The sequence below is a fragment of the Manis pentadactyla genome, chromosome 3 (genome assembly GCF_030020395.1).
Source record: "Manis pentadactyla isolate mManPen7 chromosome 3, mManPen7.hap1, whole genome shotgun sequence".
In the NCBI taxonomy this organism is placed as follows: domain Eukaryota; kingdom Metazoa; phylum Chordata; class Mammalia; order Pholidota; family Manidae; genus Manis; species Manis pentadactyla.
Genome location: NC_080021.1, coordinates 102,323,164 through 102,342,206, shown reverse-complemented (window position 1 = coordinate 102,342,206; position 19,043 = coordinate 102,323,164). Strand labels below are relative to the sequence as shown.

Genomic DNA, 19,043 nt, shown 5'->3' with positions numbered 1-19,043 from the left:
CCTTCTGACTTATTTCATTCAGCATAATACTCTCAAGATCCCTCCATGTTGTCACAAATGATAAGATTCCATTCTTTTTATGGCTGAGTAATATTCCTTTGTATACCCCATCTTCTTTATCCATTCATCTATTGACAAACACTTAGGTTGTTTCCATAGCTTGGCCCTTGTAAATAATGCTTCAGTGAATGTGGGGGTGCAGATCTCCTTTTGAGTTAGTGTTTTCATTTTCATCAGATAAATACCCACTAGTGGAATAGCTGGATCATGTGGTAGTTCTAGTCTTAATTTTTTGAGGAACCTCCATACTCTTTCCCAAGTGCCTTCACCAATTTATATTCCCACCAACAGCGCATAAGGGTTGCCTTTTCTCCACATCCTCACTAATACATATTATTTCTTGTCTTTTATATAATAGCCATTCTGATGTGTATGAGGTGATATCTCATTAGCCATGATTATTATAATCATAATTTCAATTACTCAGTCAATAGTGTGTACATTTTTTGGTAAAGAATGATATAAGAAAGGACAGGTACAATGATGTCCTAGTGTCTTTAAATTTAATACCCCTGTCTCAGCCAAGGCTGTCATCTAGCTGGTATGCCCCAGGTATCCAATCTGGTTGGTTGGTACCCATGCTCTACCAGTTGTTCCATATTTTGAATGTCATTCCTGTTTCCCTATTTCCAAATAACTCTTGAAGTTCAGAATATGTAATGCTTTCTATTTGAGTAAAGTAGAAATACAAATCCTCTGGGGTGCATAGCAAGTGTTGAACCAGGGAGCCAGCCTGACTGGCTGCCTGGCATTGAAACTTTAACCCAGCCCTGCTCTTCTCCTTTCTTACAACTTGGCTCCCTTGCTCTTCACAGCAGACTATGTTGTTGTCCTCACTTCTGGGACTTGAGATTGATGAAAATCCCAGATGTCCAGGATTTGCTGAGTAAGATTCCAAAGTTTCTCAAATAGGAACCTATCAACCTGGATGGCTTCTTTGGGGTCTGGAAATTTTCTGCAAGGATTTTTAAATCTGGGGTTGGTTTTGGTAATAACCTTTTAAAAGTTAACATGAAAATTATTCTATATCATCTGGATTGAATATGGCATTTGAAACTAGATGCTGTTATTGTCTGAGTTTAATGTTTATGAATAGACTGTTAGAACTAATGAAACAGACCTGAACAAGGATAAATGTAATACATAAAGGACCCACCTTTATGTATTAAGGAAAAGTAAAATAAAAGTTTGTTGAAAGAGTAACATTCCATGGTAAGTTCAGTTAGAGAAAGGTGGCAGGAGAATCAAATCATAGGCACGCAAGTCAAACAAAGCGTCCCCCAGCCATCTATGTCATGTTTATGTTGCAAGTGAGAAGTTCCCTTCTGTCATTAGGTAATATGTTGTTGGTTTTTATTTGAATTTTATTTTCAAAGTTTATAGCCTATTTCTGTTTCTTTTATGAACTTATTTTGGGTTTATACTTTTGTATGAGCTATACTATTATATGTTAGGACATATTTAACACACTGTGATTTTTTAAATAAGGTCAACACATTGTGTGAGAATATCTTTCTGTTTTTTGAAGTGGTTTTTTGCATTAATAAGATCTGGAAGTCATTGGTAAGAAAGATAGTCCTGGTCTGTTATCTGCTTTAGGCAAAACCTCATCAACATGTGAGATTTAATTTTGAAAAAATATACATTATTGGGAAAACCTTCTAGGTATATCATTTTATCTTTTGGAACAAAATTCTACCTGTTAGTAGTTCTACCCCTGGGGCAGTGCCACCTGAGACTGAGCAAGAGGGACCCTTGCCCTAAGCCCCTCCTCTTTAGGGGACTCTGCTCTGGCCTTCACCCAGCTACGTCCTTTCCCCATGGAAACAGACATCCACTGACCCAAAGAGATGTGGCCACCTGGAATCTCAGCCCCCTTCTAGAACACCTTCCTGCTACCTTAGACCCCAGAATTCCTTCCCAAACAGGCCTAAGCAGGCTTCCAGGCCCTCTTGCCCAGGTCCATCACCCAGGGGCAGACCTCTGCACTCACATATACTCACCATGTGCCCGCCCTCAGGCAGAGCAGTCACCAAGGAGGGGCTGCTGGCTGGGGCATGAGCTTGGACATGGGAGTTGGGAGTCCACATCCATGTGCGCAGGGCTGGGGTACAAAGGAGTGTTGCTCACAGACTAGCTGTCCTGTGCTGCTTATTTCAGTATGTAATTCTTCAGGTTATTATTAAGTTATAATGGTGGGGGGACAAGACATTTATTTTACAGTGTGATCACTTGCCTTACAACTTTTAAATATTAAGATAAGTTGTATACGGACTTCCTTTTATACCTTTGCTTAAGTTCTGCAAATGTTAGGAGTAGGCCTGTCCTTAGGCAAATCACTAACTTCTCCAAACCTGAAGTTTCTAACCTCAAAAGTGAGATACAGACACCTAGCTTTCAATGTTGTATAAGACTGAAGAGAGATAATGTCCATAAAGCACCTAGTCCATTGCCAGGCATGTATGAAGTTCTTAGTATCTTGATTCATTTTTCCCTTCTCTTGAATCACCCCTGTAAAGTTTTGAATGCACACATGTGCACATGCAGACACAGAACACACTCAGCTGGCCCAGAATGCACTTAAAGATTTGCACAGAAACATTCTTGCTTACTCTGCACTATGGTGCATAGCATAGTTGTGCCATGGCAGCCCAGCCATTTCAAATGTGCAATTTGAAGTGTGCCTAAATTGAAAAGGGAGGAAAATAGGATCATTGGAGAGAAGATTTTTTTTTGTCTCATTCTTAGCTGAACATATCCATTTGGCAATGCAGGTATTACTATAAACCAACATTTTTTCATCACTATTCTCAAAGCAGCCTTGGAGGTGAAGGGTGGGGATGTGTGTGCTGCCATCTTAATTAGCAGGAAGTGAAAACTCAGCACAGGTAAGTGCTCAAGGTACATGCACAGCACCCTAGGGAGTGCAGAGGGGAATGCAAAACAGTTTCCTTTGGACTTCAAATCCCCTTCCTTTTCTCGTATGTCGGATTGTTGGCATTCTCACTTCTATGCCAAAATTTATAACATGGCTTAATAGAATAATGGGCTATATCTTGGGATGCACAACACCCATTCCCAGGTGTGTTTTACTTGGCCCATAGAATTGGTTTGGGGGCCTTTGTTTGTTTGTTGTGTTTTAATTTACTTCCAACACACATAAATTGAAAGAATTCCCATAGAGTTCTGTTCTGGGCTTCTCTTTTAAAAAATCAAACAATTCATTCATTTCAGCAAATATTTATGGAACATCTTCCTTCTGCCACACATTCATCTGTTCTAGGCTTTTGGGAGAAAGCAATGACAGAACAAGTTAGGGAGGGGCCTTATAATTGTGATGCTTTTGTTCTGTATGAAGGAGACAGTGAACCAGTTTGCTTCATATGGCCTAAGAACTATAAGACAGTTAAGCAGAGTGATATCAGAGTGCATGATTGGCTGGTTAGAGCTTTTGGAGAAGCAACATTTCAGCTGAGATCCTACAGACACCCAGGAGCCTGACATGGAAATATCTTGGGGGCAGGACATTCTGGGCAGGAAAAACAGTCAGTGCAAAGGTCTCAAGGTTGGGACCAGTTTAACCACACCTGTAGCAGCCAGTTCACTAAGAGCCCTGCTCTTTCAAGCAAGAGCACATCAGCATCTGTAGACATCTGAGCCTGCCAGCTCCTGGCCAGTAGTCTGACGTGCAAGTATACTACTTCTTAAACACATGAGAAATATTTCTGAAGTTGCTTCAAGCACTGACTGCCCAGTTGATGCACCACAGCCATGCTGTGGGAAATGACATCAACATTTTCTCAAGGAAATCACAACAAAAGTATAAATAATTTAGAGCTTTGCTACTTAAAGTGTGGATCCACATATAGGGAGCTTTTTAAAACTACAGAATGTCATGCTTCCCTCTGAACCCACTGAATCAGAGCCTGTATTCCAATATTGCAATTGTCATGGGCTATTTAAGAAGCATTGGTTTAGAGCATCTTACATCTGCCCAGGTGTTTGTAAGCTGTTATCTGTCACTCTGAGTGAGCTTTCTAATGCTGGAGGTTAGTGACTGTGCTTCCTGTAATCTTGGTTGGCTTCCCCCACCCAGTCTCTTCTGACATGTAATTGAACAAAATTTCTCTCCATATGGGCCTAATTAGACTGTACTCTGACACTACTTTCTGGAAATTTATATATACCTATTCTAAATTCAAAATTCTCTCATTAAATTTTATTAATGCTATTATATATCCTGACACTTCTGGTTAACTATTTAAGGCATAAGCTTTCTCTAACTCTGCCAGAATCTTTATGGTTTCCCATTACTGCTCTTTACTAAAACTTGTTTCAGTAAGTCTTATGATAGCTTAGCTAAAGCCTTAAGGGAAAATATCAGCTGCTTAGATTAAATTTGTTTTTAAGACTCTGTTTCTCAATTGCCCTAAAAATACCATGGGAACATGTTGTATCTGAATACAGATTTATTTCTTATTTTAATTTCTAATAATTCAACATATCTGAGATTTTAGGCTTTGAACAGAAGGTTGTTGTTTATAGTAAGTTGCCCTTAATTTTAATTCTTGTTTAAACTAGTCCTGAAATGTGCTTGCCTGAAGCTATAAGAATCCAATCATCTGTACATAACTTTTATTCTTTAGTTTGATTGCTTTCAACAAGAACAGTTGGATAATTGACCACCAGGTAAATACGTTACTATGTAATTAATAAGGGATGTTTCCTCCTCACAGATTACATGGAAAATTAATTCCAAAAAGGAAACACAGCTATTCAAAGTCATAGACATTAATTTGGAAAAAAAGGAAGTGTGTTCCACAATATCATAAAAGTAGAAATCATCAGTGTTTCTGCTCTATTAATGAATGTGACTTAGGGCTGATGGATTCTTATATTCTGATTGTAGTGGGTATTCCTGTCCCAGTTTTGTTAAAGCCTGCAGTAAAAGACTTAGGCTTTGATACGTACAGCTGGTAGAAAAGTACAGTAGCAGTTATGGCTTAAGGTAATGCAGATGAAAGCCCTGAGCAGTCAGTAATCTGGTTTCTAAAGAAATCCAGCATATTCAGGCATCAAAAGAGCTCCTAATTAGGACCAGCAGTAAGAAGCAGCATTGCATGTGCTAGGACCTGAGAGGTGTGTACCTTCTAAGAAGATTGCTCCTCGAGGGAGCCAGAGCCTGTGCCATGCTGGTTATCCAGTGAGAGCCACGCCAGCTCAGCCAGGGAGGTGGTGGTTGGCTGCAGCTGAGAGCAAGACAGCCTAGGTTCCTGCCGTCCAAGATTATGCCTTTGTCCTGTGTATATGTGTCTCACCTCTCACCATAAATATTCCCAAATATCTCACAGTGAAATTTAGAAATAGGAGTAGAAATGGCTACATTTCACAGTGTGAATATTCAGTATTCACCTTTTGATTGACAGAACTTTTTTGAGATGGATTTTCTCGGTGGCTGTGGAATTTGTTGAGTCCCACCTTATGAACTTAGAAGAACTCACTCCATCCTCTTTCAGGAAAAATTTATCAGTCTTAATATGTTCACTGCATGAGGTAGAATACCCAACTGCAGACGCTTCACTGGGGAGGCTTATATGACAAAAGGACCGTGAGCCAGCCGGCTCCAGGATTGCTTCCAGGGCTCAGTGATGTCACCAGGGACCTCTGCTCCTCTGCTGCACCATCCTCAGCATGCCCACAGTTCACAGCTAGAAAATGGCAAAGCTTGAGACCATTCAGGATTATCTTATGCTGGGAAGTCATCCATGTAGGCAGTTGGCTCCTATAATGCTGGGCTTTCATTTGTCCAGTGTTGTATGGTCTGACATGGTAACAGGTCTTCACATAAGTTCAGTGACTTGTATCTCTGCACATTGGCTAATGTGCAAGGTGTCAACTTCAGTTTGTAATCAAAGTGTGCACAGTTACCTTTTCAAAATCAATAGTGTTCCTAATATCTGGTTTTTCCGCTTGTTCCCCAATGCTGAGATGAGCCAGCGTGGCTGCTAAAATAGGGTCTTCCAGGCATAGTGAATGTGCCAGGCAAGAGAAGCAAGGTAAATCTGAACTCTATAGGTTGTAATCAAATTAGACATGTGTTTGGGGCCCTTTTTCATACTTCAGAATTCTTTCCCCTTTGGATAGCCATTTGTTACATCATTGACCTCACTTTTCTTTCTGTTTTACAAACAAAAGCTTGTTTTATCACTGCTTGGTAACCAAATAAAAAAACAGCACCCTTGGTGGTTCCTGAGAGACCCCATCAGATCATACAGGCAAGCTTAAGGCATGTGTTTTTCTGCCTGTCAGTATAATAATCATTGTAGTTCAGTGTACCCTCCAAGTTAAGAACTTTATACACAATGACCTTTGCCAGCTGAATACACAACTTACTCATTTTCAAAAGATTAGGATGGTTTTTCAACAAAGTATTCTTGAAAACATCTCTAACTCTTTCCATTGTGTAAGATTTAACTCTAGAGAATGATCATTCAGAAATTGGTAGGAAGGTGTAGTGGTAAAGGAAAAAACATACTGAACTTGGATGCAGTCTGTTGATACCTGGTTCTGTTCTCCAGTCTTCTGCCCTGCTTGTGGACATTACTCCAGATGCAGCTTTAATTAGGTGGGTTATCTAGTTCCCAATAACAGGCTGCCCCAAGTGGAGAGCTGGCGGTTGGTGGTGGTGAGAGCAGAGCTGATAACAGATAACACTGGTTTACAGCACATGGGAAACGAGGGGATACCAGCATTGCTGTGGGTGGTGGGTATGTGATATAAGAGCAAATGTACCTTGGTAGGGACCTGAGGACATCAGTATTTTAGAACTTTGCCTTATAGTTTATCATAATCATGACCCTGAGTTATCAGGAAAAATCAAAACTGTATTAAACTTTATAAAGGAGTAAGTGATACTTTATAGAATTTTGTAAAACTGCTGTCTCAAATTTTGGAAAATAAAACCCAACTTTTATAGAAGAACTTCCAAACCATGTTCTGGAGATTTCCTGGGGGTTACAATGGGGAGAGGGAAGTGGTCCTCTCCTTCATGCAAAGACTCCCATCTTTAATCTGTTTTGTTTATTAATTTCTGCTAAGATTCCTTTAAAGAGAAGAGAGAGTTCAAATATTTAAAAACTATTTGGAAATTGCCAAGCTAGAAATTTCAGTAATGCATAATTTCATTCCTTGGTTATGCCAGAGGGATCATGAAATAGTATTCACACACTTACAGTCCCAGCAGTAGGCATGCCACAGGCCGTGGTCAGAGCACAGAGGTGCGCATGGCCACCAGCCTACTGCTGACAGACCATTGAATGGTGGGCCGCCCACTCCTGCAGTAGCAGCTGTGCATGAAGGTTGCCCCATGGGGCAGTCCTGCCTACACACCTTTCTTTGCCAGGTGACCTGCCTGGACACTCTGCATGTCCCAGCAATTGCTTTGACTTGTGAGGAGGACCCTGAGAGACTCATTAGCCAGTCATCCGAAGGAGGTAAGGGAAAGAGGCTAGAAGGAATAGGTTGGAGCAGGAGAAAGAGAAGCACGGGAGTGAAGTGGGTCTGAGGCAGCCACTGTGCCAGGCTGCTGTGATGACCGGAGGGGCTGCGCCGTGTCTGGACCACAGAGACCAGCCCACCAGGAGAGCGCCCCAGGAGGTGTACTGACCTGGGAGTATTGGAGGCTGCCCATCCAGGAGTAGGTGGTGGGCTGGAAGAGAACAAGAAGGAGGCCTTACACTTGGAGCTTTCCTTTGTCCACACAGCAAGAGCAGCCTGTCCTGTCCCCTGTTCTGCCTGAGGCCAGCCAGGACAAGAGGGGCTCCCTATGAGCACCATGGTCATGGGTTCTGATGGTCACATAACCATACTCAACAGAATAGACGTGCAGAGGCCTGTTCGTGCTGCTGTCCCACATCAGCAGTGAGGATTCCTGCGCTTGCTCCGGGCCTGGAGCACCAGAGTCTATTACGTGTGCCTGCTCCTCAGGTGGGAACACAGCCTCAGCCTGCGACATCAGGATTTCAGTAACGAGAAGCATATGTTCTAGTACACAATTCATTAATCCTTGAATTCCCTGTAGCTTATTTCCTCCCACAGAAGATAGAAAGCTTGAAAATGATTTTTGCCAATAACAGCATGTTTGTTGAATCCCAAGACAGTGCCACCCTTTATTCACTGAAGACGTGTATGTTTTACAGGAAATGCAGGCTAAAATCAGTGTCTCTTTCATAGCTGGCTTTGCTCCCTCTAGCATGAAAGGGTAAAAATTCCCAATTTTAAAGATATCTTTTCAGACAACTGTACCCAGCTTTACACAGGGGTGGTCACCTGATACTATTTTGGGTCACATGCATGTCTAGTCTAGATTCACTCATTCTCAAGTACTGAGGATATTTCTAGGTGCTGAGAAGAAGACAAAAGGACGCTATAACATGGGCCCAAACTCACAGAGCCCACACTCTGAAAGAGGAGGTAAGACGCAAGACGACAAGTCAGCACCAGAGATGATGTATGTTTTTGGAAAACTGGCAGGGAAGCACCCCGTGCACTTGAGTACCCAGACAAGGAGGATCGTGAGTGCTGGAGGGATTCGGGATAAACACGTGACGGAACTTGAATCTTCAAAGATGGATAGATTTTTGGGAGAGAGGAAAACTGTGAGGTTGCAGTGACAGTTGCTGAAATAGTCACAGACTTAGGTTAAAAGTGTGCCCTACGTAGACTGGCCTGGCGGGGTCTAAGGGGACTGTGGTAGAGGACAGGCAGAGGTAGAAGCTCTGACCACACCGTGCTTCCATTTACAGGGCCCAGTGGCCTCCCACTGTGAAAGGTATAGGAAGCCCTTCCCAGGCTGACTCCGAACTCCTTCCCAGCCCCAAAGCAGTCTTGCCCTTCCGTCAGATCTCAGCTCATCCCAAGCATCCTCCTCCCACCACGGGGGGCGCTCTTTCCTCACTGTGCTCCCAGAGCGGCTGTGTTAATCCCTGTCCTTTCTGCTGCCTGCGTCTTCACCAGCCTCACCACCGCTACCGAACCACGGACCCTCCAGGCTGCACTTGGGGACTTGTCCGCAGCGGGGGATGTGTGTGTGTGTCTCCAGATAGGATCGCCCCCAGTGTAACTGGGAGGTCTTTTGAAAGACAGCTTCCAGTTGATGTGCTTGTGTTGTAGAAAGCAAAGGCAATTTAGTGATCAAGATAGATTGAATGCCTTGAATGAACAGGAATTAGGACTCAGCTTCCTACTCTTTCCCTCTGGGTCCCCTTTAACCTGACTTCGTATCTGCCCCATTTGAAAAGCAGTGACTCAAGAGTCTAATCTGGGGAAAACTGATAACCAAAGAATGCATGGCCACTTCCTGGCTCGTGGGGAGCTCCTGGCAGGCTTGTGTTGTGGGAGAGTGTGTGTGGGAGGGGGAATGTGTTGTGTAAGCCATGAGCTAAACAGCATGGAGTCCCACAGGGAAATCTGGCAGCCTTCACAAACAATCCATTCTCTACCTCCAGGGAAACTTTCTAACCAAAGATAGAAGCCCTTTAGCTGCATGTGTGTAGTTCCCTGTGTTTCCATTTCTTGAGTAGCTCCATAGATACGTGAAGCTCTGAGTGGCTCAGTCATGTCTGAGTTGGTATTCTTCAGCAAATGAAGCCTGAATTGGGGCTCCTTATTCTCATACTCATTTTAGTAACCTTCCAGTTTATATTCTGCAATTTGAATCAGATCGTCAGGACCTGTGATTTAGACTGTTGCATGGGGAGATCAGACAATGCAAAGCACCTGCTGACACCTGGCCTGCCATCTTCCTCCTTTAACGGCTGTGTGCACAGAGGGAGCAGGCTGGGAGGCATCACCACGGCACCTTTCCACCCACTGCTTCTGATGTTGCTATGGCAACTGATAGGCCCTAGAAGCACCAAGTATTGTTTGTTTCTTCAGTAGGGGGTGGAGGGATTCACTATTGCCACCTCAGTGATGTGTGTTCACAGAAAATTTGAGGATTTGGAGACAGGCAGGTGGAGTGTTTCGTGCATGGTTCGTGCATTTAGGCCTCAAGGGGACAGGGTTACACACGTGGCCATTTCAGGTGGTGGATGATTATAGGCGGAAGTGAGCAGTGGGGACTGTTGAACCAGGAGCCCTGCAAACGTGTTGGTGTCTCTGTGCTGGTGGGTGTGTGGGAAGGCACAGGTCGTTGGAGGACGGGTCAGCAATCTCCCTGGCCTTCTGATATCAGCTGCCATAACAGGCTGCAAAGCAAGGTTCTCTGCAGGTGAGACAGGTGACAGCCACACTGCCTTAGGCAGTGGGTCTGTTCCTGGAAACCTTACAAAGTGAGAAGGTTACCCAACCTGGAAAGATTTATGGGAGATGCGGCAGTGAAGAGCCGAGGAAATTGCACCACCCTTGAAGACATACAGACAGACGCTACTGCTGTGCGCCACTGGGATGCCTTGGAAGGGTTACACAGCTCACCCATCTTCAGTGTCCTCACCCAGAAAGGGAGTATAGGTCTCACTCTGTAGGATTGTCATGAGGATTATAGATACTGTGTATAAACCACGTCTGCTGTGACCAGCCAGCACACAGTAGGTGGTTGTACACTACTAGTTAGAGTAATAATCAAAAGGCAGCACACCCTGGGGCTTACTAGTATTTCCCAGTATCAGAACCAACTGGGAACTTTTTAAAACGCTCAAGTACGCCTGACTTACTGGGTCAGAATTTGCAAACGGGGCCCAAGAATCCATATATTTCTTTAACTTCCCTAAGTAATTCTGATGAAACCAGTCTGTGACTCCCAGTAGGAAATTTGCTGACCTGCTTGAGGATGAAGAATATAAACAGTGCTTGCTTTTCCTCCCCTTCCTTCTGCTTCACCAACCTGTATCATGCTATCTTTATTCTACTTCTAAATTCCAAGGGTTTCTGCTAAAACCTTTGGAAGCAGGAATATTTGATAAAGTGGTTGAAAGTAATTGAATCAGGAAGACAAAGAAAAACTAAAGTTCACCTCTTTCCTGAAAGAAGTTGAAAAGAATCTCTACAGAAAGCTGTATGTAGGCCCTAGATGACAAGTGGACCACCATCTTGACTATCTAATGAATGATAAACATGACATTTAAGGTCACTTGTATTGCACTTAAGCCTTAAATAGGAGTTCAGCATACATATAACTCAAGTTTGTTTCTGCATCCCACAGGAACGTGGCTGAAGAGTGGTCTAGGCCTTGTCCACCAGGAAGGCAGCCAACTGACGTGGACATACATAGCCCCTCAGTTGGGGTACTGGGTGGCGGCCATGTCTCCCCCCAACCCAGGTAACATGAAGTCAACATCTGCAATGATGGGGATTGGTTTCTTTGGGGGTTTGAGCTAAGTATGCTTTTGAAAATAACTTCAGCAGGGAGATAAAATTCTGATCTTACTCAAAAATGGTTGAAAGTCTGAAAATCAAATGGCAAAACTAAGGAATTTCATAGGGGTGGGGAGGTTCTGATTAGAGCCCTTCCATCTGGGATAAGAATAATATGTAGAAAATAGTCCTGTCTCATGTCTCTGTTTTGCTCAGACAGCTGCCAGAGGGAATTCTTAATCTAAAGCCCGCAGAGGGTGTTTAGACCTCCTCCCTAATTCCTGAAACAGCTGTGGCCTGGTGTCAGAGAACATGCAAGGAAGGGCACTCAGAGAGGGTCTAGCAGAAAGCTACCATTGGAGGCTTTTTTGGGGCAAAAAGTTTGATTTAGCATTTCTGAAAGATTAAAAAGGAAACCAATTGCTTTGTGTCTAAAAGAATATTCATCTCCATTTAGCATATATGAATTAACTAATATTTTTCAAAACATACCTGAAAGTTTATTTTTTAAAACCTACATGCCCTAATTTATCCCAGTGAGCATTCCAGAATTGTTTTTTAGAATAGTCATCTTAAGAGAATTCTTTCCACTGGTGGCTTCCACTGCTCAAAATGCCTTTAGAATCTGTGTCACTTACACTGCAATCATTAGTAAAGCTCTTCATTGTGATGAGTCTTTATGTTCAGAGGGTCTCTTTGATTTTTCTTAGACACATCTAAAAGTCTTGCACATCCAAAACAGGTAAATAAAGTAGGTAATTGAACTAAGTCAGAATGTGCTATGATATTGTCTCCTGTCAATTAATAGTGACAGGAAACAAATGGGAGTCCAAAATAATTTAGCAATGGAATTATCATTGAAATGAGCACTTAGACTCCCTAAGTAACTAATTTGATAGGAGCCATGCCTCGCTGGGTATTGAAAAAACCTGTCACATACACTTTACATTCCCATACAGAGCAAATGTGCCCTTCACATCTGTGCTTTAAGAGTGTACTTCCCTTTGTGAGATTGTTCTTGTAGTAATACAGGCATGAACCAGCTGCAGAAATGCCCCAATCTCCAAATCTGAAATATCTAGAAAATAACTAAGAGGAAGGAAGGAAAGAAAACAAATTCTTTAAGTACCACACTAGAGGCCACAAAGTACATGCATTAAGTTAACTTTTATTTTAAATGTATTTCAAACAACCACAGTGCTCAGTTTTCCCATCATAGGACAGATTAATTGATACTTTGTAAAGAGGGGAGAAAACTGTTAGATGTAGGTCCACTGAAGCTTCCCAGGTAGAGACAAAAGGCTTTATAAAACATACATAGCACACACAGCCTGATGGCATTTAATGTAGAAACATGCTGGTAACCTCGTAGCCATCGCTTTTACTGAAACTAACAGTGGTGCTGGGACTCCAGCCAAAAACCAAAAAGAAAACAATTAGGGTGTTTTCTTTAATTCTCTGGGTAAGAGGGAAATGGAAGTATGACTGTGAATGTTATAAAGATTCCCCGTGGCAGAAGCTGAGATAATAATATTTTAATTTATAACTTCAGTTAGTTATTTGGAAATGATTTTTGTATACCATAGATATTTTGGCAACTCCCGCCAAAGCATTAACCAATATTGGAGGGTGGTTGTCTTTTGTTAAAAAAAAATGTTTCACTGAAAGATTATGGCAGTATATAGTTGTCCGTTGTATTTTCCAGTTTTCATAAATATTCACCTTCCTACCCGACTGAAGTAAATTCCATTTGGTAGAGAATGGCTTATCTTTTTATCTTTTGAATTTAAGTTAATGTCGCTATTTTCAAAAACTAGTAAACCTCCTTGGGTGTATCTAGCTCTTAAGAGATTTGTCTCCTTTAAAATATTTTTGAAGAAATCTGTCCCTTAGAATATTGAAAAATCAGCAAGTAAATGGGTGTTGATGGCATCCAGTAATCCTAACTGTGCTGCCCTGACATCATGTAAAGCCATGGTCCTTCCTTCCCATCGATCAGTGAGGTGCAGGACACCTGGACACCAGTAAGTGCCCAAATATAATTTGGAGAGGTTTTCATTGTCCATCTGTTGTCAGTGAGATTAAGACAGAGTCTTGCTACTTGAACACAAAGAGTCTAATCTACCTTTTGGGATTCTTTACAATGTAAATTACAAAGAAAATACATTTGTCTCCGACAAACTCGTTTATAAATTCTGAAGAGGTCTGTGGCTACAAACAGCACTTGGAAAGGTATTATAGAGAAAGATTCTATTTTTAAAAACATAAGGCATTTTAGAAACATTTGACAACCCTATAATCTGTGGAATTTTTTAACCATAGTAAACTTATTTCTTATATTTCAATGGATTGATTTAGGCAAAGAGCTCTTCACACAGTAATAAACTGCCTAGGGAAATTGAGAATAAAATCTTGCCATTTTTTTGTCTCTCTTGCAATATAAAATCCCCAGATATTCAGGCCACCTCTCTGAGTATAAGAGTGCCTCTCATTATATTATTATGCATCCATTTTCTTTTATTAAAGATCACATATTTAGAATGCTGAACATGCCACCGGATGTGGCTTTCTTGGCTGAGGAGGGACCCTTGACACTGCATTGAGTATTTGAGTGTTCATTGTGCTCCTGGCCACAGCTGCTCCAGTGATGGTCGTGGTGATCCCTTTTCATTGAGTGAAATTAAGATGATGCTGCAGATCTAAAGATGCTACATCATCCAAAGGGTATTTGCATCTGGCCCCTGCCCCACACCCAGCCAGCAGGAGTAAGAGAAACATTACGCTCTCAGTTCATTATCCCTCTTATTATGTAAAGGTTTTCACAAATCTAAAATGCCCTTTTCTGAACTTCTAGGTCCCGTTGTCACACAGGACATTACCACGTATCACACGGTGTTTCTTTTGGCCATTTTAGGAGGAATGGCTTTCATACTTTTGGTTTTGCTGTGTCTCCTTTTATATTATTGCAGGTAAAGTTTTACCATTTTGGCAATATATTTTTAAATTGGAATTGCTTGTGGAAGCATTGGTATGGAGGTCTTGTTTTTCTTTTTCTGAATCAAGGTCCTTTTTCTTTCAGGAAAAAATATCTAAGAACTGAACATGCTTGTGTCCTTTGAGCTGTAAACCAGTGAGCGGACGCATGAGGCATGCTGTGTACAGTTGCTTAGAAGAGGTGTTAGCAAAAAAAAATTTGACTATTGTCATGATTTATTCAGAATATTCCTAAATGCTGATTATGAGATGATATTCTCAAGGACAAAGCAGAACTATTCTTATTTCCATGCCTCGTCTGTTTGGCTTGTGAGAATGTTTATTGGGTAGCCACTTTTGAATGAATAACCTGGATGCAGATATAGAATCCTAAGGCAGGAATCTGCAGATTGTGCTGCTCTGAATCAAAATAAGGCCAAGGGTGAGGGGCAAGAAGGCCTCTAGCTGCGGGTTTGTTACTTTGTCTTGTTTCTTCCTGTGGAGATTGAAAATTAGGATTTTACTTGCAATGTTACTGTTTTGAGAATCTTTAATCTTTGGGTTTGGATCGTATCTTTGATTGCAGGCGGAAGTGCTTAAAACCCCGTCAGCACCACAGAAAACTGCAGCTTCCTGCCGCCCTGGAGAGTTCCAAAAGAGATCAGTCAACCTCCATGTCCCACATCAACTTGTTTTCCCGGCGTGAGTCGGAATTCCCAGGCCCACTCTCTGTTACCAGCCACGGCCGCCTGGATACCCCAGGCACAAAGGAGCTGATGAGTGGAGTCCACTTAGAAATGATGTCTCCCAGCGGAGAGGGGGACATGCGCACCCCCATGCTAAAGCTTTCCTACAGTACCTCACAAGAATTCAGCTCCCGGGAGGAACTTATGTCTCATAAGGAAGAGGACAAAAGCCAAATCTCCTTTGAGAACCTGACACCAAGCGGGACGTTGGGAAAAGACTACTGTAAGTCTGTGGAGAGTTTCCCCTTAAAGTCCAGAAAATCTGTGGAAAGAGAAGGCTACGAGTCCTCTGGCAACAGTGACTACAGTAGGAGTTACAATGCCATGCTGTCACAGCCTTTATTTGAAAAGCAAGACAGAGACAGCCAGGCCTCGGGGAACCATATTTCCACAGGAAATAAGCTCACTGTTCAGGAACACAGGTACCCTACACCCTCATCTCCTGAAAAAGAACAGCTGCTGGACCGCAGACCTACGGAATGTATGATGTCGAGATCAGTAGACCACCTGGAAAGACCCACATCCTTTCCACGGCCCGGACAGTTGATCTGCTGCAGTTCTGTTGACCAGGTCAATGACAGCGTTTACAGAAAGGTGTTGCCTGCGTTGGTCATCCCCGCTCACTACATGAAACTCCCAGGGGACCATTCCTATGTTGGCCAGCCCCTGGTCGTCCCGGCTGACCAGCAGCTTGAGATCGAAAGGCTACAGGCAGAGCTGTCCAGTCCTCATGCAGGGATCTTCCCTCACCCCTCCTCCCAGATCCAGGCCCAGCCCCTGTCCTGCCAGGCAATCTCTCAGCAGCACTTGCAGGACGCAGGTACCCGGGAGTGGACCCCGCAGAACGCATCCATGTCAGAGTCCCTCTCCATCCCAGCATCCCTGAATGATGCGGCCTTGGCTCAGATGAACAGTGAGGTCCAGCTCCTGACTGAAAAGGCTCTGATGGAGCTTGGGGGTGGAAAGCCACTCCCACACCCCCGGGCGTGGTTTGTCTCCCTGGATGGCAGGTCCAACGCGCATGTTAGACATTCCTACATTGATCTCCAAAGAGCTGGGAGGAACGGAAGTAATGATGCCAGTTTGGATTCTGGTGTGGATATGAATGAACCAAAATCTGCCCGGAAGGGAAGAGGAGACCCCTTGTCTCTTCCACAGAACCACCCCGCTGTCCAGGAGCATCCACAGAAAGAGTCTAGGGCTGCGGACAGCACGTCCTACACGCAGCTTGTGTACCTGGATGACATGGACCAAAGTGGCAGTGAGTGTGGCACCACCGTCTGCACCCCTGAAGACAGTGCCCTGAGATGCCTGCTGGATGGCTCTAGTCGGAGAAGCGGCAGCCAGCTGCCCAGCCTGCAGGAGGAGACGACAAAACGAACTTCAGATGTTCCCCAGGAGCCACTGGCCAGTTCGCAACAGAGGTCTGCTCAGGAGGATGAGGAGGAGGAAGAGGATGAGGATGACCAGGGCGAAGACAAGAAGAGCCCCTGGCAGAAACGGGAGGAGAGGCCCCTGATGGCATTTAACATTAAGTGAGCTTTCACAGAGCCACCCACAAGGGGAATATAATAAAATTGCCAAAAATTCTTTCTTAAGGAAGCACTTACCTGTGCAGAGGAAGTTGAACAACAGCAACCGTGTAAGTGAACTTCTCCTGCATCACTGTTTGCTGTGTAAATGTTAGAAGGTAATTAAAGTTATTACTCAGAGGAAAGGACGATGTTAATGGATGCCTCACCTCCAGGGAGATGGCCAAATGTAGTGTCTGAATGTCGTCTCACATACTTGATGTCCACCCAGGACACTGAGAAACCACACATGACATTTAGGTTCTTCTGATGACCTCAGTTCTCCCTCAGATTCTGGGAACAGATGAAACTCTTTTTGCATTGCTTGAATCAATTTTATCATGATAATGCTCCTGTGAAGTTATTGAGAAATTAACTTAGCACTTAGTGTACCGAGGTGTGCATTATCTCAGAGGAAGCTGTGCATCACTGCTTTGTGCTCTTGCTTTGCTTAGGTTATTGCTTTGGTTAGACTTCCTTTCAGGTTTGCTTTTTTTGAAACACAATTTGATTATAAGGGTTTTAGTCCTTCATTCTCGTATGATCTGCTTCTCTGCTTCTCTATTCCATGTTCTTCGTTCTTCGTTCTTGTATGTTCTGCTTCTCTGCTTCTCTATTCCATGTTTCCTTTCAGGAACTCCTGAGTGTCATCTCTTAACATCCGAGGCTTTTAATGAAATCATTCTGAAGTTTTTATCAGCTGAGAGTCCTTCAATTCTGGTCCCATTAACTCCAAGTGCCTTTTTTACAGTGACAACAGACAGTCCCCTCACTTTTCTGTTTTTCTTAACTCCTTTAATTGAGCTGCCTGGATTTTATAAAGCTGTTAAATGATACCCCTTTTCTTTAAAATGCATGCTGCCAAGTGCCCATTGTGCCCAGAATTCCCATTTCAGCACAGTGTTCTCTCAAGTCCTCATGTGTGACGTGGATTCTGTTTAGCTAAGGTAGACTAGAGGACGCTTTAGAGATCCCCTGCCTGCCTCCATCCTTTGGCCACTAGCCACTGTTATGGTTTCGTTGGCTGTTTGTATATATGGTTACTATTAACTCTGGAATCCTATGGGCTGAGCTTGCTCACCAAACATAGAGTATGGACTGAGCAAGTGAACTGAATGTGATTATTAAAAAAAATCTTATGTACTATACAGAAGTGCCAGAATGACTCTTCTGTGCATTCTCCTTAAAGAGCTGCTTGGTTATCCAAAAATGAAAATTCAAAATAAACTCTGAAGAAAAAAAAACAGTCTTGTAGTCCTTTCTGTCCATTCTGAGCCACTATTTGTTTCAAAGTTGCTGTTAAGACTTTGCTCTTCATTCCTTGGCAGTCTAAAATGCCAGTTGTTGAACTTATATTCAACAACTAACTATAGCATAGACACTTAGGAATTTACACTGTGGTTAAAATCCTTAAAATCCTGTGTTTAGTTTCATTCATTAATATAAACTAACATCTTGTGTTTCAGATAGGGAGAGATGTCTGTGCTTCACAAGAAACTGATGTTTTCTTTTATGTTCAGTATTGATCCACCTTGGAATAGCTTCAAAAAGATTTCATTAAAATGTCCAGAACTATCCCAGATGTGTGAAACTATTAATCAAAATCATTCATGGAGACATGATAACGTAGATCAAGTTGGTGGAAATAAATAAGCTAACTGTTAACAGTACATGAATCTTAGAAAATCTTTATTCTTGAATTCCATGCAGGCAGAAAACTAATCAAGCTGATCTTTATTATTTTAATTCTCAAATGGTCGTGTTTAGTATTTTGCTTCTAGGGAGGAAAGCAGTTGAGAGACTCCCCGGCAATGTTGGGATGGCTGAATGGATCGGTGGAAGTCTGTAGTTTAACAAGTGAGGGACTGTTTAGGATGAACATGCTCACCAGTAGGGGGCAGGTGAACCCTTACAGACTCACGAAGACTCCAGCTAAGGGCCATTTGTCACGTATCCTCCAAAGAAAAAGAAAGTGGCCTCTCCAAAAATACCCCAGACCAGATATAATGGACTAGAAAAATGCTGGGGATCCCCAACCCTTTGCAGCCCTTCCTAAGGGTGCTGCCAATGCAATTGCCTCCTTAAAACATCAGTTTCCAGAAGAGTCTTGTTTACAATGCATATTACTTGGAAAAAGTAGGTAACCATTACCTGCCAGTGCTGACTGTGGGAGATTTAGCAGGGTGACTTGGGGGAGGGGAGCTTTTCTGACTCCTCATTAGGCGGGACATACCTGGGTCGGCCATGATCATGGAAAGACTGGGGGTCAGAAGATCCTATGTCCCTAGGAAGACAAGTGTATTTGCCAAAGGGAAATTGCTTCTGCCAAAAACGAAGCTTA

The 19,043-nt window shown here is 42.9% G+C and overlaps 1 protein-coding gene across 2 annotated transcripts in view; it reads left to right on the top strand.

Moving 5' to 3' along the window:
* The window catches only part of FAM171A1 (family with sequence similarity 171 member A1), a 115,071-nt gene extending 97,225 nt beyond the window's left edge, over window positions 1–17,846 (top strand). For both annotated transcript variants that reach the window (XM_057498230.1, XM_036908036.2), the window contains 3 exons: window positions 11,261–11,377; window positions 14,267–14,381; window positions 14,972–17,846. In XM_057498230.1, coding sequence (XP_057354213.1) covers window positions 11,261–11,377; window positions 14,267–14,381; window positions 14,972–16,670 — 1,931 coding nt within the window. In that variant the 3' untranslated portion in view covers window positions 16,671–17,846. The remainder of the gene's footprint in view (window positions 1–11,260; window positions 11,378–14,266; window positions 14,382–14,971) is intronic.
* The last annotated feature ends 1,197 nt before the right edge of the window (window positions 17,847–19,043 follow it).